The sequence below is a fragment of the Exophiala viscosa genome (assembly GCF_022695815.1).
Source record: "Exophiala viscosa unplaced genomic scaffold EDD37scaffold_5, whole genome shotgun sequence".
Taxonomy (NCBI): Eukaryota; Fungi; Ascomycota; class Eurotiomycetes; order Chaetothyriales; family Herpotrichiellaceae; genus Exophiala; species Exophiala viscosa.
In genome coordinates this window covers 1377738-1397526 of record NW_026944357.1, presented here as the reverse complement: position 1 = coordinate 1397526, position 19789 = coordinate 1377738, and the positions used below count along the sequence as shown (strand labels likewise).

At 52.2% G+C, this 19789-nt stretch overlaps 7 protein-coding genes across 7 annotated transcripts; 5 read left to right on the top strand and 2 right to left on the bottom strand.

Moving 5' to 3' along the window:
• Positions 1 to 483: 483 nt before the first annotated feature.
• On the top strand, positions 484 to 2618 carry EDD37DRAFT_564456 (NADPH-cytochrome P450 reductase; the record flags this gene model as incomplete). Its single annotated transcript, XM_062814011.1, has 2 exons — positions 484 to 2265; positions 2322 to 2618. 2 exons carry the CDS (start codon positions 484 to 486, stop codon positions 2616 to 2618), a joined length of 2079 nt encoding a protein of 692 aa, XP_062670397.1.
• Positions 2619 to 3289: 671 nt separating this feature from the next.
• Positions 3290 to 5933, bottom strand: EDD37DRAFT_631211 (uncharacterized protein). The gene has a single exon (XM_062816641.1). The coding sequence runs from the start codon at positions 5676 to 5678 to the stop codon at positions 3474 to 3476; it is 2205 nt and encodes a 734-aa protein (XP_062670396.1). The 5' UTR covers positions 5679 to 5933; the 3' UTR covers positions 3290 to 3473.
• A 2522-nt stretch (positions 5934 to 8455) lies between these two features.
• Positions 8456 to 9605, top strand: EDD37DRAFT_415760 (uncharacterized protein). Its single transcript, XM_062812509.1, has 2 exons — positions 8456 to 8509; positions 8598 to 9605. The coding sequence occupies exon 2, from the start codon at positions 8829 to 8831 to the stop codon at positions 9441 to 9443; it is 615 nt and encodes a 204-aa protein (XP_062670395.1). The 5' UTR covers positions 8456 to 8509; positions 8598 to 8828; the 3' UTR covers positions 9444 to 9605.
• Positions 9606 to 10270: 665 nt separating this feature from the next.
• Positions 10271 to 12197, top strand: EDD37DRAFT_415802 (uncharacterized protein). The gene is made up of 2 exons (XM_062812510.1): positions 10271 to 11064; positions 11118 to 12197. Exons 1-2 carry the CDS (start codon positions 10486 to 10488, stop codon positions 11862 to 11864), a joined length of 1326 nt encoding a protein of 441 aa, XP_062670394.1. The 5' UTR covers positions 10271 to 10485; the 3' UTR covers positions 11865 to 12197.
• Positions 12198 to 12583: 386 nt separating this feature from the next.
• Positions 12584 to 15548, bottom strand: EDD37DRAFT_631202 (P-loop containing nucleoside triphosphate hydrolase protein). The gene has a single exon (XM_062816640.1). The coding sequence runs from the start codon at positions 15516 to 15518 to the stop codon at positions 12969 to 12971; it is 2550 nt and encodes an 849-aa protein (XP_062670393.1). The 5' UTR covers positions 15519 to 15548; the 3' UTR covers positions 12584 to 12968.
• Positions 15549 to 16777: 1229 nt separating this feature from the next.
• On the top strand, positions 16778 to 17518 carry EDD37DRAFT_650377 (uncharacterized protein; the record flags this gene model as incomplete). Its single annotated transcript, XM_062818241.1, has 3 exons — positions 16778 to 16840; positions 16893 to 16936; positions 16987 to 17518. The coding sequence occupies 3 exons, from the start codon at positions 16778 to 16780 to the stop codon at positions 17516 to 17518; spliced, it is 639 nt and encodes a 212-aa protein (XP_062670392.1).
• Positions 17519 to 17917: 399 nt separating this feature from the next.
• Positions 17918 to 18996, top strand: EDD37DRAFT_650376 (FMN adenylyltransferase; the record flags this gene model as incomplete). Its single annotated transcript, XM_062818240.1, has 2 exons — positions 17918 to 18165; positions 18225 to 18996. 2 exons carry the CDS (start codon positions 17918 to 17920, stop codon positions 18994 to 18996), a joined length of 1020 nt encoding a protein of 339 aa, XP_062670391.1.
• Positions 18997 to 19789: the final 793 nt, after the last annotated feature.

Below are 19789 nucleotides of genomic sequence, written 5' to 3'. Positions count from 1 at the left end.
ATTCCGCAGTCTGGCCCTTGTCCAGGCCCCTCATCTTGCCGGTTCCATATCTTCAAATCTACCCGGGTGGGCTGCATCGACTGAACTCTTCCATGCTTCACCAGCGCATTGATTAAAATCCGCGATTTCCTTGCCACCTTCCTCTTCTCTTCATTTTGACCAAAAGGCCTATTTGCCTGTCAATCGATCGATAATATACTGCATCGCCTCCGACACAATACACCATCGTATATTATCTTATCTCAGCTGCAACATCGAGCCCACCTCTACGGACTAATCTTGGCGGGCTCAGGCCACACAGTGCTGCCATTTGCCGGACGGAGGAACCCTGAGTCTCCACGTTGTCACCTGGCTGTCCCTCCTTTATTAAAGTCGCCTGCGTTCCGGTTCGCGCTGATCCGACTTCGCAGCCAGAAAGCTGAGCTGACAACACTCCCAATAGACCTCAATTAGCATCGGTTCAGCATTGCAATACCGCTCACCATGGCTCAAGTCGATACTTTGGACATTATTGTCCTCGTCGTCCTCCTCCTGGGCAGCATTGCCTATTTCACCCGGGGCACCTATTGGGGTGTCCCCAAAGATCCCTATGCCACCACCGCAATGAACGGCAGTGCCTCCAAGAAAGGCTCCAGAAATGTCGTGGAAAAGATGGATGAGCTTGAGAAGAACTGTGTCATCTTCTATGGTTCTCAAACTGGTACTGCAGAGGATTATGCTTCCCGTCTGGCAAAAGAAGGACATGCCCGTTTCGGTCTCAACACAATGACTGCGGATTTGGAAGATTATGACTTCGAGAACCTTGATACCTTCCCAGATGACAAGATCGCTTTCTTCGTAATGGCCACCTATGGTGAGGGAGAGCCTACTGACAACGCCGTCGAGTTCTGGGAGTTCATCAACAGTGACCCCCCGTCTTTCTCTGGCGCTGGCTCGGAAGAGAAGCCTTTGGAAAATCTAAAATTCGTCGCATTTGGTCTTGGAAACAACACTTACGAGCACTACAATCTGATGGTTCGCAACCTCGATAAAATCTTGACCAAACTGGGTGCCAAGAGAATTGGTGACGCTGGTGAAGGTGATGACGGTGCCGGTACCATGGAAGAAGACTTCTTGACCTGGAAGGAGCCCATGTGGGCTGCTCTCGCCAAAGAGATGGGTCTTGAGGAGCGTGAGGCCATCTACGAGCCAGTCTTTGCTGTTGAAGAACGCCCCGATCTGTCTGCTGAAGACGACACCGTCTATCTGGGCGAGCCCAACAAGAACCATCTCGAAGCCAGCCAGAAGGGCCCCTACAACGCTCACAATCCTTTCATCGCCCCAATTGCCGATTCCAAAGAACTCTTCACCGTCAAGGACCGAAACTGCTTGCACATGGAAATCGACGTCTCCGGCTCTGGCTTGTCATATACCACTGGCGACCACATTGCTGTTTGGCCCACCAACGCAGGCATGGAAGTTGATCGATTCGTAAAGACCTTTGGTCTAGAAGACAAGCGACACACGGTCATCACGTTGAAAGGTCTTGATCCCACCGCCAAAGTCCCGTTCCCTACTCCTACCACCTACGATGCTGCCGTTCGCTATCACATGGAGATCTGCGCACCTGTCTCTCGTCAATTCCTGTCCACCCTGGCTGCCTTTGCCCCGAACGAGACTGCAAAGAAAGAGATGGCTCGCTTGGGTTCTGATGCGGACTACTTCAAAGAAAAGGTGGCAACACAAATGTTGAATGTTTCGCAGGCCGTTGCGGCCGTCAGCTCTGAGCCCTGGTCCGCCGTTCCCTTCTCTGCCTTGGTGGAAGGCCTCACCAAGCTTCAGCCACGTTACTACTCTATCTCGTCATCTTCCCTGGTCCAGCCAGACAAGATCTCCATCACCGCCGTGGTCGAGTCTATCCGCATTCCTGGCGCAGGTCACATTGTCAAGGGTGTCACGACCAACTACTTGCTGGCTTTGAAGCAAAAGCAGAACGGAGATCCCGAGCCATCGCCCCACGGACTTACTTACTCCATCACCGGTCCGCGCAACAAGTACGATGGCATTCACGTGCCTGTCCATGTCCGTCACTCCAACTTCAAGCTGCCTTCCAACCCTAGCAAGCCTATCATTATGGTCGGTCCCGGTACCGGTGTTGCGCCCTTCCGAGGATTCGTCCAAGAACGCGCCGAACAAGCTAAGAAGGGCGAGGAAGTCGGTACAACCGTGCTTTTCTACGGCTGCCGAAGATCCAGTGAGGATTGGCTCTACAAGTCGGAATGGGATGTAAGTTCAACTCGGCTCTGTCACCGTTAACATGCATGTCTAACCCATTGTTACAGGAATACAAGCAGGCCCTTGGCGATAAACTGATTATCTTCAATGCATTCTCCCGAGAAGGTCCGAAAAAGGTCTACGTGCAACATCACATCAAAGAAAATGGCAAATTGATCAACGACTTGCTTCAGCAAAAGGCCAACTTCTACGTCTGTGGTGATGCTGCTCACATGGCCCGAGAAGTCAATGAGGTCCTCGGACAGATCATCGCCGAAGAACGAGGAGTCGATGCAGCCAAGGCAGAGCAAGTGGTCAAGAGCATGCGTAGCAGTGGTGTCTACCAGGAAGACGTTTGGTCGTAGATGGGCTTGGTGGTTTCGTGATCACCTACAGGGTGCGACGTCGCAGGCTGGGGTGCTGTTCCGAGCAACAATCAAGGATGAAGATTGTCCTGCAGCAGCCGCGCTACGCAGCGTCCGAAGTGTGTCCATTGGCTGGCCGAGGTCAAGCTGCATGCAGTACGAAATGATGGCCGGAAGAATTTCGCAGTCTCGAGCGCGAGACAACACCATGCAAAAAATTCCCCCGACATGTGACGTGGCCTCTTTCGGGGGCAATCCAGTCTCTCAAATTTGGCGCGCGGGGTCACTGATCGTGGGGTCGGCCACAAGTCGAGATCATTATCTGTTCCCGGCCTGAACATCCCGAACCCGGCCGCCACTTACTTGTCGACGCGCCTTGGAGATCTTCCAGCCTTTCCGTGGGGTTTGGTCGAGTGAGTTGTCCCGAACTCTGCCATCTTGTGGGGCTTCAGGACATTTTGCTGGACATTCCTTTTCTGATTCTTTTATCCCGTTGGAGTTTTCACGGCGCATCTACACAAGCAATGCTTGCAATCTCTCGTACGGCGGCATTGTAGCAATTCGGACAGCGTTCGGACCCGGCATAACTGTTCCGGAGTATAGATTAGAGAAGCCTGGATTGTGGCATATAGTTCTCATATCACGAAAAATTCAATGCATGTCAACCAACAGAAGGGCAATTTTTCCATTGTTCATCGGCTAAGATAAACCAGCTTCTGCTGACTACGCCAATGTTTTCGCAGCAGGTCATCCATCGTCATAGATAATACTTTTCAAACACAGTGAGTGGCAATGCGATGGGGGTACTTGAGCCAATGTCGACCACGGAAGCCGGTCGACATGGTTGTCGAAGTTTCAAGCAACATTCCCAGCGTGCTCCAGAGCCGCATTGACCCGAGTACACGCATCCTGCAGTGCGATGATGTCGGCGCGACTGTCGTCCAGGAAGCTGTCTTCGCCTCCTGCGGAGAGGCCCGCAGCTTTCGACGCCGACGTAGCGTGCTGGAGCAATTGGACGAGAAACTCGGAAGATTCACTCAGCGAGGTGATGTGCATGGGCACGCGGTCGTTTAGTGGGCGTAAATGCGGGAGGACTATGCAGAGTAGGTTCAGCGTGGATATGTAGAACGCGATGTCGAGCAGGAAAGATCCCAGGGTGTCGGATTCAGGATCTGTGCTGATTGTGTCGGACGACAGGGGTTGTAGGTTTGCGGGGAAGAGCAGATAGAGCAGTGCGCGGGCTTCGTTGGTGTCGTTGTCTGCCGTGGTGAGGAACGCTGGTTCAATGCCGCTGAATTTATCGCGTGTCCAGGCTGCGAACTCGTCTTTCAGCCAGTTCACGCCAATGGCCTTGAGAGCGGGGAGTTGTTGGGGCGGCGCGAGTGGGATGGGATGAGGTTGGAGTGCTGACGTGCTTCTCGTTAGACCTGTTTCTTCGTCGATTCCTGGCTCTGGGTCTGGGTCGTCGAAAGTCTCGGCCCAGTTGGTGCTCAAGGTGCTGCCGCGCAGGGTTTGTGTAATGACTTGCAGGCGCATGTTTGGGTCCGGGTGGGCGTGGAGAAGTCTTGTGGCGATGTGGTGTGCTGAGTCGCGTAGTGAGGCCCAAGGGGTGATGGTGAATAGTTGGGTCAGCGTGCTGATGAGGAGGAGGAGTTTGGCTGGTGAGGGCGGGGCGTCGGGCTTGGTATTTGGCAGGGCGTGCTTGTAGAGGAGGGATAGTAGTGAGTCTTGGAGGGCTGGGTTCGGGATGGATGGTGTCGCTGAAAGTGGGAATGAGTGGGCGATGAGCTTTGTGAGTTCGGTGGTCGAGAGGACGGGCGATGCGTCTTGAGCAGCGAGGAAAGATTCGTAGGCGTGGAGGAAGATTACGCCCGCGCGTGGAAAGGGGATCTGTGCGGGTGATGTTGGATACTCTGATGGTTCCTCCTCTTTGTCTTGGTCAGGGTGTTCGAGGTCGACTTCATCGTGCACGACCTTTTTGATCTCGATGCTGGAGTGCACATCAAGCTCGGTGCAGAGCTTGTGGAATTTCGAGAGAAGTGTGTCTTGCTGTTTCAGTTCTTCTGTTTCCTTCCAGAGCTGGGTTTCTTTGACTCTAAGGGAATTCACTCTTTGTGGTTCGAGAGTCTCGCGAAGACGTGCTGTCCATGACATTGACGGGTGTTCGGGAGATGAGAGGCATGACAGGTATTCGTCTAGAACTTCCAGGGTGACTGCACTTAGGAGGCGGTGGACAATGGCTTTTTCTTCATCCGATGGTGCCTTGACGCCTGTCTCTTCCTCTTCTGCTTTGGCTTCTGGGTCGGGTAGAGGTGCAGACGATGGTGCCGGCTTGATGTTGGAGGTGCTTACTCGTGGAGGTAGGTCAGGGCGCTTCTTTCCAGCGAGCTTCTCTAGCATCGTCAGAAATGCGGACGTGGTGGCTGTGGTAATGGGTATTTGTCGGTATGCCCCAAGCGCTGCTGGCAAAGAGGTGGCGAGGAAGCGACTTGGATATTGTGTTTTGATCCTTGGGTGAAGAATGCCGAGCATGTTCAACAGTGCCTGGAGTTTTATTGCCTTGCTCGATCCTGCTGGTGGTTGGACAGTATTTCTGGAATTGGCCTCAGCATGTTGTTCAGTTTCCGGCATACCTTCGAGAGTCATATCTCCGAGGTGGACACGAGGTGCTTCTCCAGCGAAGGTCGGAAGAGCATCATCGTCATCATCGTCCTCAAGATCATCGTCTTCGAAATCGTCAGCTGGGTCACCCAGTTTTTCCAGCTCTTCTGCCACACGAACCACCACTTCCCGGGGATTTCCTCTGCGAGCTACGATTTCCGTGCATCGAACGGCTTCCTCAGGAGCGGGGTTCAACATGGGGAGTATCAACCTTAGAAGATCCCAGCCTATCTCTGCCGCCAGTTTGCCATCATCTTCGTTGAGCAATCTGTTCAGAGTCGGCAGGTTCTCAGGGGTCAGTTGATACTCCAGCAGGGTCAAATATGTTATGTAGTCTGTGGCTGGAGGCAGAGCTGCTACCAGGGGATCCTCCCGAGTAGAAGTCTGGTCCACCATCATCACCAGGGCCTCTTCGCCGGTGCTACTTCGTTGTGGTCTTCAACAGAAACTGCGGTGAACTTGGTGAGCGGAATAGCGGTATGCAAGTAGCAATGCGAGCAACAAGAAGCGTATTTCTGCGTGGAATGAAGCAAAAGATCAACGAGAGGAGCTCATCTCGGCTTCTGTACGATCATCAAAGATTTCAAGGGATTGTCATCAACGAGCATAGGCTATGCTGTACGAGCAGGAAACATGTAACCTGTGGAATGTTGGATGAAGCATTGAGGGGTTTCAACTTTCAACGTCGTCCCCAGCAAACGTGGTCAAGCGTCATGCCAAGCTACGGGAAATATTTCCGTTTGCGCCTTGATCTCGATTCATTCAATCTGATCCTCTCGTCCTCGACAAGTCTGGGTTCCTTTCTCCAAGAAGTGACATATCACTTGTCCAGTGACTCTGGTACTCTGATTACTCACTGTGTACAGTCCATCGAGTTTTCATCATGCAAATCGTGAATCCAAATTGCTTCCTGCCACCTGGACAGGCTGGGAGCTATCTTCAACGCCAGTAGCTGCGAACAACTAAATCTTACCTCTTGGAAATATGGCAGACCCTAGCAGGCCAAGTGAAAAGGCAAGGCAGCATAAGCTTGTCCCGTTCGAGGTTTTGAGAGAGTCGACACAGCGTGCTTTGAGGGGACGGCAGCATGATGAACAGATACCCCAATATCCCATACTGTTAACGCAGTATTCCACCCGGAGCAGGAAGGAAGTGAGAACTCCATCAGCATGAACTCTAGAAACTAGTCACTCTCTCTTGCCATAGGCATATCCACGGTAGGAACGGCAAACGTGGCATGATATGAACAATCGCTGGGAGCCACCCGTGTACGCCTTACCTTTATACACGGTGACACACTACCACACTATCGATCTTTCAATGCACGTCAAATTATCCTTTAGTCATGATTTCCCCGTACTCCATAAAGCTAAGGCCATCGATCGTGACACTGGAGATTTCAGCATGAGACAGCCCAGTAGCACCTGAGCTCGGATATCTTTCAATCATATGTCACAGAAGCAACACAGCTCAATATTGGTGCCAGAGGAAATGACTTGCCAAATGACCTTGGATGGTGATAGACACCGCCAGTATGACACCCTGTCTCGACAGAAACAACAGGAGAGATGTGATCAGCAACCCTCCAGCTGGACAGGGGTACCACGTTGTGCGCCTCACCAACGGAACATTTTTTGACGGCTTGAGAGGCGTAGACTAAGGAAACTAGCGCCTGCAAAGGCACTCCTAGCGAGCCGTTGGCGTCTGTCAAAGGAGAGCAAAAACAAGCGACAAGTGCCAGATCTTCACGCTATGCTGTGGCGCACGCAAATCGCATCCTTCTCAAGAAGCCTTCCACAAGTAACTATATTTCCGCAAAGCCAAAAATACCAACGGCCCGAACAGCCAAGGAAAGAGGCGATTGGGATATGTTTCTGTCCCCTAATCATGGCTCGCATCAAAGCGAGATTGCAGTCTGCATCGGGATGAGCCACGACCATGTGGAAAACTCCATGCGAGAGACGCTCTTTCGTATACGGACGACGAGACATGCCTCCTCATTATCTTCCAATAATATTGCAAAGCCGTGACGGCTTTGTTTTGCTCTTTTCCCGGAGAATTTGTCGAGGCGGGCTGAACCTTTTCATGCCTGTCAGTGTCAAAAATGAGCTTCTGCTATACGAGTTTTCAGGGGGGTCGAGGCTGGTGAGCGGAGGTTCCATGGCGTGGAAAACCTCCGATGATCTGTCTTGACCGGGCACAAGCCGTCAACACTTCTCCACGTTTTCCACTATCGAATGCAAATGAGATGACCACAATCAAAAATGCATTTCTCACGACCAATTCGAAGCAGTTCATATCTCATCTCAGACACCAGGATTCTGGCGAACAAAATGATCATGCACTGCGGGTTTTGCCTCAACGCTCTGAGGTTGTTGTGTTGCGCAGGTGGCTGCACAGTTGTAATAAGGCCGCCCAAAATCACCCATGGGCAAACATCGACATTATCCTTGTCCCTGGTAAGCTGCACCTCTCACGTCGAAACAACTAACGGGCGCAGTGGAGCATGCCTACGAGGCAAGTCATGGGTGCTGCCCGTCATTGTCAAGAGCACGCGATGGGCATTTGTCTGACAGACGTCGCTTAAGATTATTTACGGCACACACGAATCTATACTGAAAATTGAATGATATGGAAACCTACTTGGGATGGTTCCCTCCATAACAAGCAAAACAGGCACGGATGTGGACGAGAGGGGCGCCCACGCACGGTCTAGCCGGAGAATTCGTTAAGCCATCGACAAGCGAGAAACCAGTGTGAAGCCGCCAGCCAACAGGAGGCCACGCCGGCCCGTGAGATCCCAATATTAAGTCCGGGACCTTGCTTTGGGCTGAAGAAATTCTTGGATATAGTTCCTACTAAAAGCAACTCCTTACCTCTCGTAAAAGCTGATTAGAGAGTCTGCCAGATCTCGGGAACGACTGTGTAAGTTACAATGTGATGGCAAATCCCGTATCTTGCCAGTATGCGGCGTTTGGCATAAGATAGCAACGACCAAAGTAAGAATGGTGAACTGTTGCTGCAGATCTACTTGGCACGTTCGCATCTCGTGGCGTTGACGACCTTTTGTCGTGGGATACGAGGAGCCAGGGGCACCATTAGAGCCCCACGAGAATGTGCTTTTAGCGAGTATCCATATTCTGTACGTAACCCTGGACCTTGACACGAGCTGTCGACGCGGCCCGGATATACGACGGTGCTGGCGAGGATACTAACAATCAACCCAGGTAGTAAGTAGTGTTGCCAAATGCAGCATACCGCTTGATAACAATTTCACCATCCAGACCAGATAGGTAGCTAACGTCGGATACTCGACAGATCCAGAGAACTAATGCCCGGCCCTAGCGGCTCATATCTGGAGGATTTGTGGAACAAACAAGATCCCACGGCGGAGGTTCCCAGGTCGTCACGAGTGTCACAGAGGTGTCTATTTCTGGTGAATCTCTCATGCAGCCTGCCAGCCCGGCGCATGACACTGAATGGACAATCTTCGAACCTCGACTCATGCGAGCTGTTACCTCTTGAATCGACCTCGTAGAACAAAGAAACATGAGAGGCTCGCTTCGTTTAAGACATATGAGATCGAGAAACAGGCTGTTTCCAGCTCGCTTGGATCCTTCCTGGTGGTCTGACCCTGGCAAGTGGGAGTTTTTGGATAATTGTCCGTCAATCATGCTGCCCCTTTGGGACGGACTGTCTCTCCATATCCCAAGCTCTCTCGCCAATGGAGGTACGCCATCCAAGGTCCGGTATCCAGCGGCCGGCACTCACTACCCGCATCGACGGATACAGAGCCTCCTGAGTCCAATAGTGAAGCCATCAAGCCTTGAACAAGTTCAACAAAAAGAGGGGTCCCTAATTGGCATCTTGCCGGGGTTGAATGCAGCCACCGACCCGCGCTGCAGAATGGGCGATCCATGTGCAAGTCCGGCAGGGGGCGAAGCTTATGCCTGGTTCCTCGGCCATGTCTTACCACGGCTTCGTCCATTCAATCTCTCTGAACTCGGAAAAGCTTTCTCAGCCTCTGGAGCAGAACTGTGGCTGGTGTCCATGGCCTGGCTGGAGTTGGGCTTGCCGAGACATGACTATGTGGTTCTCCCGACCGGCACACCGTGGCTTGCGAGGCGGCGAAACCTCGTCCGCCCGACCAGGAAGGCGTCGTAGGCTGGATCCTCTTCCTGGAGCCATGTCGCAATTGACGGCGGGAAGGACATGCGGCCAAGGGGGCCTCCTGTCAGACCCCAAAGCCTAATGCACCATGTCCATTCCTTTTCTCAGCTCAACTCCATGGGCTTGCTTTCTGGCATACAGACCGATGTGGATCTGTTAACGGGACTATTGGACCAATATTCGGCTTCTCAATACAGCAGATCGGCGGCTTCGATCACGAACAGGAGGAAATTTGTCTGCCAACTCCAGTTGGGTAACTTACCTGTTCCCGCTCATCCATCTATCTGCATGTCACCACAGGAAAGGGCTGCCCTTGCATGCATGATGAAGGCAGGTTGAAAGCAGCTTGGCCCTCTTTCCTTTGGCTTTCACTTACCTTCGAGGTCTGATTGTTCTAGTTCCAGTCCTTGTTATGACATCGCATCGCCCGAGGTTCGCCAAAGTCGTCGAGCGAGGGGAATCGTTTCACTTCGGCTTCCATTTTCCAATGTTGACGACACCAACCACAACCACAGACACTCGTTCCTTCACGATATTTTGTTGATGCTGTCGCTCTCACCTCTTAATTGACTATCGTTGGCGGCTTCCTTCTTCCAGGTCAATCTCTTTTTTCGGTTTCTTTTGTACCCTGCCCCTCGTCACGTCCGATCTAGTTTCATATCATTCTGTGAGGTCAGTATTGGTTGTGTATGAAATTGGGGCCAAACAGACCACCAAGCCCGTCCCAGGTATGCAGCAATATGTTGTACCTCACCTCTGTTGAAATTCATTGGGCTCCGGTGCACATCACTGACAAGTGCTCAGGCACCCGCACGGACATCCAAATAAGCGTCGGAAGTATTGGTACATGGTCGAAGCACCTGGGACTTGCCTTTGCCGGTGTTTGGCATACCAAACAACCTCTGAGCACGGACATTACGTGAAGACTTTACTTTACAGCTCAGACTGACTGGTGTCGACTTTGGGGAGCCATCTTTTTTCTCGAGGACCGCCATCTGGGAGATTTTGTATTTGCGCGGCCTCTTGAACGAACCTGATGCAGCATTCACGTCCGCCTCAGATATTCCCTCGTTGCTCGTCCTTCAAGAAACACAGATCCAGTATCGACGGACCAAGGTTCACCATTGAGCTCACTCTGCCGAAACCACTCGCGCCGCCCGCCTGGGCTTCTCTTCCTACACCTCCCATGTCCGGTTCTCCCCCACCGGAGCAGCCTACTGAACCACCACAGATTGCTGGTCGAAGAAGAAAGCGATCCAATACGCCTCCGACCGCTACTGCTACGACGATCGCCACGTCACCGGCCACAACCCTGGAACACACTGCCCCAAGGCTGGGTGCGCAGGCAAGAGGTGGTGAGACGATCGCAGAATTACCTATTCAGCCAGGTCTATACATAACAAACTATCCGCTGCCAGCGTCGTATCAGTCGGGCTCAAGCCTAGGCACCACGCCGAGCACCTCGGAACCTCGCTATGCGCTCAGTCCAGTCTCACCTAGAGCCGCACGAAAACCAAAAGCGCATGTGGCTTCGGCGTGTATCAACTGCAAGAAGAAGCATTTGAGATGTGACAATGCTCGTCCGTGCCGAAGATGTGTGCAAAGCGGCAAGGAGGTATGTTTCATATCGACGCAACATTCGGGCAGAGGAATACTGACCGTGTACAGGAAAGCTGTGTTGATGTCGAACACAAGAAGAGAGGACGTCCTCCTCTCAAACCGGAGGACCCCTCGGCGAGACGACCATTCGAGTCGGCCTTGAGCCCCATGGGAGGGCCTCTGGGTGACCCTCTCAGAAGAAGCCAAGGCTCAGATCCTTCATCCTTTGCCCAGTCATCGGGGTATCAGCAGCGGCCGTATCGACCACTTCAAGCCTACGATCAATCTCGAGTGCAGATGAGGGGGCCAGCCTTTCAATCCATGTACGCGCAACCATCCATCTCCTCAAGCCCAGCCACGGCGCAAGGCACGTTCACCTCTTCTCGACAATACCCGACACCTGGACCGACGCCCATTCCCGGACAAGCACCATCTTATGGCCCTCCTCAGTCAGAGTCTGCATTGAGATCGATTGCTTCTTCGTATTCTGGCATGTACAATTATCCTCCACCTCAAGGGCAAATGAGACCTCCACCACAAATGTCCTATTCAAACCCAATTTTCCCACGTCCGCCTGGTCCACCACCGATGCAGTCCGAAACGCTTCCCCCCTTAGGCGGACCATCCAGTCTACAGCTACCACCCATACGACCTGCAGCTACCGGACCAATAGATCCAGCCATCACTCAACAGCCACAACAAATTGAACAGGGTCGTCACCGATCTCAGGGTAGCAGCAACGATGGGACACAGGAACCCGATTCGAAGCGTCCAAAGATGGATATCCAAGGAATTTTGGGTCCCAAACATGAGTGATGATGTTGTCCTCCTTGTGGTTAACGACGACAATACTCCGATGCATTCCTTTCCTCACGATGCAACGAACGCCTGGCATGGCTTTAGACCGAATATTTCTTATTCTAATCATGTACAACAATTTCGCAAAGGTTTTTCGCGCCGGACGCGAGCACTTTTGTTGGCGAAGGCATTTAGCTCCCATGATGAGCAATGCGAAGATCACCAAGGCCTCTCCTTCTCACACGTTATTCTCAACAACCACAATTATCTTGTACATACTTTAGCACTTGGGGATGAGTTGGGACAGGCGTTACTGGTTTTGTTTCTGGAGCACGGCGGAAGATACACATCGTGCTGGCTTACAGTACAGTCTCGATTACACGAACACGATCATGGGCCGATAGTTACTAATTACAGCAAACGATCATCAGCATCATAAAAGCAATGGGATGGCATTTGGTTTTGCGACGGCGTCAGGGTTTGGTCTATCTCATTACGGGTCAATGCGAATGTAGAGCAGGAAATGGCCTGGCCTAGAAAGGGGATGAGCCTGCAGGCCTACCGGGCAAGCCGGTTTCCAGAAAAAGTGGCACCGTCTGACAGGGAGTACATCGACCATTCAAATTGAAGTTCTGCAGGTTCGCGACAACGGGTGCCTTGACAGCAAGCCAGTAGGGAAACACGATGGAGCTGATGACCTTCTTTCTGACAATGCATAAAGCTCTATCGTTGTGTGCGAAGGACTTCGAGACGACAACAAGAAACAATACTCATTTGCACCTGACGAGCGACACTGGTCAGACCGTGCCACTTTTTCTGGAAACAGGCTTGCGGGGAAGGCCTTTTCAAGGAAAAGTACAACTTGGCAGAGTGGTGCGGCAATGGTGGCAACGTTTTCGACGTCCATGGCTGGTACGCGGGCAGTCTATGTCATGCAGAAATGCCGACAACAAGCTCACTGAGGGCAGGGGCCAAAGGGTGCTGCGGATGAAGACTGGCAGATCCAGCTGGCCTCTACGAGTACAGACCTGCCGTTGGGCGCTACTAGAAACATTGGAAACATTGGACAGGAGTCTCAAACATTGGTTCATGTTCTTCTTACTTACTGACCACCTACTCAACTCAACTCTTCGCGAGTAGACCCGATGCCAATGCCTCCAAGTCCTCAAGCGTCTCAGGCTGGTCGACATCAACGCCACCTTTTGAACGCTTCTTCTTCCTGCCCTTGCCCTTGCCTGCTTGTTCCTGATCCTCGTCGCCGCTAGACGCATCCTCGAACCACTTCTTCGGTCGCTTCCGCTTAGGCTCGTCCTCGACCTCTGGCTCTGGCTCTTCGAGATCACCGTCTCCATCTGCACCAGCATTGTCTTCTTCCTCAAAAGGAACAAGTTGCACTCCTGCATCAGCGTCCTCGTCTTCTCCACGCGCACCACGCTCCTTTTCAGCCTGCATATCTCGTTCCCGCTGTTTCGCCCTATCCTTTTTGTCGCGCCGTTTCTGCCGCGCAACCTCTTTATCCACCTCATCCAATTCCTTTTGACGTTCGCGCTCGCGGTCCAGAAATTCTTGCTTCTCGCGCTCCGCCGCAGTGAAGCTCGACTCGTCGCGGTACGCTTTACGGTTCTTGGGCGTGTCGCTGTCACTGTCGAAGGTCATGTGCGTTCCTGATCCTTTGTACTTGAGCAATTTCTTGCGCGAAGACAAAAGTTTCTCGCGCCGGTGAGAGTCGATTATTAGGGGGTCTGCGTTGGGGTTGTCGGAGAGTTTGACTGTCTTCACATTCTTGCTTGATGATTTGCGGGAAGCGCCTGTGGGTGGATCGGCGGAATCTTTACTGGCGGAGTTGGTATCACTGGCGCTGTCGCTGTCATCGTTCTGATCGAGCGCTACGTCGCCGGCTTCGAAGCGTCGTTTGACGGAGAGGAAATCGAGTTCGTCGTCGTCGTCGTCGTCTGCGGCGCCGTTTCGTGTGTTGGAGGCGTCTTCGTCGTCCCCGATGAGTTTGGTGTAGTGCTCGGCCAGGACGTCTTGATTCTGTCGTTCGAACATGCGGTCGTATTTTGTGCGGACTTCTTTCTTGGGTTTGCTCTTGCCTTCGGCGTCACTGGAGTCACTGCCCTCGAGCGCGGCGAGGAGTTGTCGCGGCGCGTTTTTGCGCGCTTTAGCATCTTCGCCTTTGACGAATTTCACGCGTGGGGCGCCCGGTAAGCCGAGACTTGCGGCGAAGTCTTCGAGATCCAATTCCTTGAGGTTGAATGTCTCTTTGTCTTTCTGGATGTGCACGCTTCGGACGTAGCTGACGAAGGCCTTTTGACCGAGATATTTCAATTCGGGGTCTTTGAAGCACATGTTTTGCAGTTGGTTGCGGATCGTGGTTTGCATTTTCTTCTCACGGACATTGATCTTTTCTAAAGCCACTTTCTTCTTTTCGAGGGCTTGGAGCATGCCTTCTTCTTCGCTTGGGTCGACGAATAGGACTGCTCGGCCGTCTCTTTCGTAACGTGCTGTCCGGCCGACTCGGTGGATGTAGGTGTCTGCGTCTTCCGGGCAATCTACCTGGACGACCCAGTCGACCGCTGGGAAGTCGAGGCCTCGGGCTGCGACGTCGGTGGAGAAAAGGCATGAGTACTTGCTATTGGAGTATTTTGTGGTGATGTCTAAACGGGCGGTCTGTTTCTGACGGCCGTGTAGGTGGAGCAAGGGGATACCGGGTTGGAGATGGCGGAAGGATTCGTAGACGAAGCGCACTTGTTTGCCGCTGCTGAGGAAGACGAGTATCTTCTTCTTGACGTTGGCGCGGATGAAGGACCACAATGTGTCGAGCTTCCCGGGGAGAGGGGTGACAATGTAGTTTTGCTGGAGCGTCGACGGAGTTGCACTGTCGGCGGCTTCGTGCACGGAGACGAATTCAGGTTCTTTCAGGCTCAGTCTAGCCAGGTCTGAAACCTTCTTTGTCTGGGTAGCGCTGAAGAGGAGTGTCTGACGTTCTGAGGGCAGGTGGTCGACCAGGGCGTCGATGGTCTGCATGAAGCCCATATCCATTATGCGGTCGGCCTCATCTAGGACTAGAATCTGCAGGTTACCAATGTCAAGGTCAGCTGTCTGATCCATGTGTTGCAGCATGCGACCCGGCGTGGCGACAAGGATGTTCATGCGTCCGAGACGTTCTCGCTCTTCCTGCAGACTCTTTCCGCCAATGACCAAACCTGCGGAGAATGTATGGTTGCGGCCAACTTTGCGGAGGACTTCGAAGATTTGGATTGCCAGTTCGCGGGTGGGAGAGAGGATGAGAGCCCCCAGGCCATCGTATTCGGTCCATCTCTTGCGATATAGATTTTCCAACACTGGCACGAGGAAGGCGAGGGTCTTGCCGGAGCCTGTCTTCGCTGCGCCCAAGATGTCTAGTCCTTGTATTGCTAGCGGGATCGTCCTGCTTTGGATCGTTGTCAAGGTCTTGAAGTGGGAGGCTGAGAGTCCATCTTGCGTGGCTGCTGAGAGTGGTAGGTCAATGAAGTTCTCGGGCGGTGTTGAAGATTTTGGATCGAGTTCAGCGACTCGTTTGTTCAGGCTGTCGAGGTCTTCCTCTTCCCTTTTGCGTTTGAGATTTCGAGGCCTTTGAAAGTCTTTTCTCGGGACCTGCGGACCCGCCTTCCGCCGTCCTGGTGGTGCCATGTTTGCGCGGTGAGTGGTCGCAAATGTTTGTACAAAACGCATAGGAGCCGCAGCGAGGTTGGAAAAATGTTTGTTATCGATATCGGGTCTACTTCGGATGTGCTCCGCACGACATTCAGCCTTGTGCAGCCTTGTTCAGCCTCGTCATGTCATCATTAGCAGGCCGGGAGACGAGTCTAGGAGTCAAGGGAAGTTTTCACAGGTCATATACACAAGTTCTAATCGAAAGGGAAATGCTGTCGGTGTAGTATAGCAGTACCTCTACTGACGGCAGCCCACTTGGGTAGACTAAGCCTATCATCGAGTGTCCCTTCCCGGGAAAGTGCTGTTGATAGGGCATCTTCAATTTCTGCGCCTGGGAACACGGTCAGAGGTGCGGCATTGAGTGATACGTAGGTTCAGTCTTCACTTCCTCGCCTAGCGGCATGTGATTCAAACCCGGCAGAAAGAATTGCAAGTTGATTGATTTGATTCACCGATTTTTGTCCAACAATTAGCTTGTATCTATCCCGTGTTGTGGCCTAAGTGATGATATGTCTTCGGTAGACTTGAACTTGGTCATGGCGTGAGGGTGTTATCACCAGATATGAGACGGCTTGTGCCTGGAAAGTAGATCGTGAGTCCTAGAGATCGAAATCCTAACCTCCTCAGACCGCTGAGGGTGTTGACTTGGGGACTGATCCTCGTGAGCTCTCGGGCTCCCGTGCAGTCAACACTTAATCTGGTTCCCGGAATTCGGGGGTGCAGCTTGACCTGATAAAGCGCAAAAAATCCCCATCCTCGACTGGGGGGTTTACCTCGACCCAGACCTCACTAAATACCGGTAGTGAGCTCTGGGTTAGAGTTTTTGTACTTGTTGCAGAGCGACGTTCGAAACCAGCTGAGCAGACTTCTTTTTTGGTTGACGCAACTGCTTCACCTTCATGGTCGGCGAGGTGGTGAATGAGGGCGAGTGAATCAGAACTACGAGTATGTGAAGTGCGCGAGGCTGATCTCATTTTGGCAAAACATCGGATCTCGGCAGACCTTCCACCTGCGGGGAAGGAGCGAAGTTCAGCCTTACTGCTTGACGATGAACATGCGCGGTTCGTCTTTCCCTGCTGCTCAGATTGATATCGCAGCCGTTGCGACTTGTGCTCGTGTTCAGATAAGCGACTTTAACCAGTGATCTCGGTACAAAGATATCTCCATTGATCAGCCGTTCTACCGTGGTGTGAGGCATTACTAGTCATCGGTAAGATAAAGACTATCAGCCCGTCATGGCTAATGATGAATCCGATGCACTCGATGCGCTTGAAAAGGAAGCAAAGGAGTATGACAAGGTAGGTCAATGTTGGCATTCCGTCGATGTCCTCGTGCTGACACTTTCGCTAGGATGCTGAGATAGATCGAATCCTCAAAGCATTTAAACTTGATGCGTATGTGCAACCCACCAGCGTTCGATCCTCTGATGCTAACATCATCACAGATATGCAGTCCTTGATCTTCAGCCTGGTGTTCCAGAGTCAGACATCAAGATTGTCTATCGCAAGAAGTCTCTACTAATCCATCCCGACAAATCCACGAATCCTCAAGCCCCAGAAGCATTCGACCGTTTGAAGAAAGCTCAAACAGCTCTCTTGGATGAAAAGCAACGGGAGCATCTAGATGAATGCATTGCAGACGCCAGACAGTTGCTCATTCGGCAGCACAAGTACACCGTGGACTCGGAAGAACTAAAGACGGAAGAGTTCAAGCAGGAATGGAGAAAGAAGACGGTGGAGGTCTTGATAGACGCCGAAGCGAGGAGAAGGAGGCAGATTAAGGCGAAGATGCAAGAAGAAGGTCGTGAACAAGCCAAAGAAGATGCAGAAATCGAGGCAAGGAAGCGAAAACGCGACCATGAAAAGAAATGGGAGGACACCCGGGAGCAGCGGATAGGAAGCTGGCGAGACTTTCAGAAAGGTGTCAAGAACGGAGAAGATTCGAAAAAGAAGAAGAAAATGAAGGTGCTTGGTTAGGCTGGGATGGTGGGCATCAGGAATACAATAGATATAATACTCTCGGCATGAGGAGGGTGCCCTGTGGGCTGTGGCGTTCGGTGCATACAGGAGTACCGAATGAAATCGTCGTACAAATCGGTTCGAGGTTGCCCTCTACCGATGTAGAGACTAAGGTATTCTGACCACCTCGTACTGCTCAGCAGATTAAGCTCGCTATGTCAAGAACGGGCCTATTGTTGACTTCGGTCAGCGATCGGACAATGAATGCCTCGGACCGCCGCAAGCCACTGCCATTGTCGGAATAACAGTATGCAGGGTTTCCCCACACCATCATCACGTCTATTGCTGCGTCGACCCTTCTCGAAATCCTGCAGTCGCATTGTATCCTGCGTCTTACCACTCCCTCATGTATTCAACATGAGCAATGCATCGCTGCCGCCCAATGCCCCCGCGACCAACGGTATCCCTACCCAAGGTCATGGAGAAGCAGATGTATCCTCCCACCCCGCGAACAGATCGTTAACCTTAGCAGAGGTCTGCGCTCAACTCCACTCACAAGTCGACTCGTTCCTGTCTGCAGACCCCCAAGACGACGTGACAAGACGGACACAAGAGCAGAGTAGGATAGCCTTGGGAGTAATAGACAAGGCCCTCCGCGATTACGAGTGAGTCTCCAATCCTCTATCTGCGTCCCATGATAGTTCCTGATCCAGGCCTCCCACAGCAGATTCGAGGCTCTATCACTCTCCTACAACGGCGGCAAAGACTGTCTAGTCCTGCTGATACTATACTTGTCCGCCCTGTACGCGCACTTCACACGCCTCAAGAATGAAAAGCATGACACGGACCCTCCCACGTTTCCCACGTCCATCCCCTCCATCTACGCCAAACCGCCCGACCCATTCCCCGCAGTCTCCAGCTTCGTCGACTACTCTTCGCAACTCTACCACCTCGATTTGTCGCATATATCTACAAACCCAGGCCCGACCAAGAAAGAACGCTCACACTCCAATCCCACAATCACCAAGCCCTTCCCTCGAGTGGATGGCGGCGAGGACGGCACCAACAACGACATAGATCTCGTGGCGAAACCTATAATCTCCTTCCGCGACGCATTTGCATTGTACTTGGACGCAAACCCATCGATAAAAGCGATTTTTGTGGGCACACGAAGGACAGACCCCAACGGCGCACATCTCACGCATTTCGACCCAACGGATCACAACTGGCCGACGTTCATGCGTGTACACCCCGTGATAGACTGGCATTTACCGGAGATATGGTGTTTCCTACGGTCACCGCACCTGAAGGACCTAGAGACGGGTGGTCCTCTCAAATATTGTCCTATGTACGACGAGGGATATACCAGTCTCGGCGGGCTCAATGATACCCTGAAAAATCCGAAGCTGAAAGAGCGCGACGAGAATGGCAATGAATTCTACCGGCCGGCTTTTGAGATGACGCAGGATGAGGGCGAAAGGTTGGGCAGGGAATGAATAGATTGTTCGTGACCTGCTAGGCCAGATGTTAAGTACGCTTGCCCTGACCCAAAAGAAGAACGGTTCTCATGGGACCGGATGACTAAAGAGCTCAAGAAGTGGGCTGGATATGAGGTTGCCGAGACCGAGAATGCAGAGTGATCAAGTTATTTGGATATCTGTGCGTTCGGGTACAGTCTAATGATCATGCACATACTTTGGTATAAGCGACGACTGTGAGTCAGCTCTCAGCTACCATGTACAGCTTTCAGTTTGAGTGGACAATTAGCTGGCTGGCAGACAATTTCCGAGGGAACCGAAAGACTCGGATACGATATGATTATGAATATATATATCATATGAATTCACGGATGCCTATGGGGGACTGAATTGTTTTTGGTCATCATTCTTTCGCCGTTTGGATTGCTTGCAGCCATTTGCCGTACGACTATAGAAATTCGTCGGTGCTCTACGCTCTGTTCTGACAATGGGACCGGTGAGTCAAGCCTACATAGGCCTTTCGCTGACCTGCGGAAGACAGACTTTGAGACAATCCACAGATATAAATCATCATTGTGAGGATATCTGCAATGAGCGAGAATGCAGGTCGGCATCTCAGGGTAATCTTCATCTGTTCCCTTTTTCAAGACGCTGCTCAAGCCTTCGTGGAATATCGCTTGCTGGGTTCTGCCGCCGGACCACCCGGGGTTTCGGTGTACATGATGCCGTTGCCCTAGCGGAACATTCTGCCATATTGTCGTGTCAACCGTTTAGCAAAGGTTCTCCTGTACAAGTCGCCTTCTGCATGAAT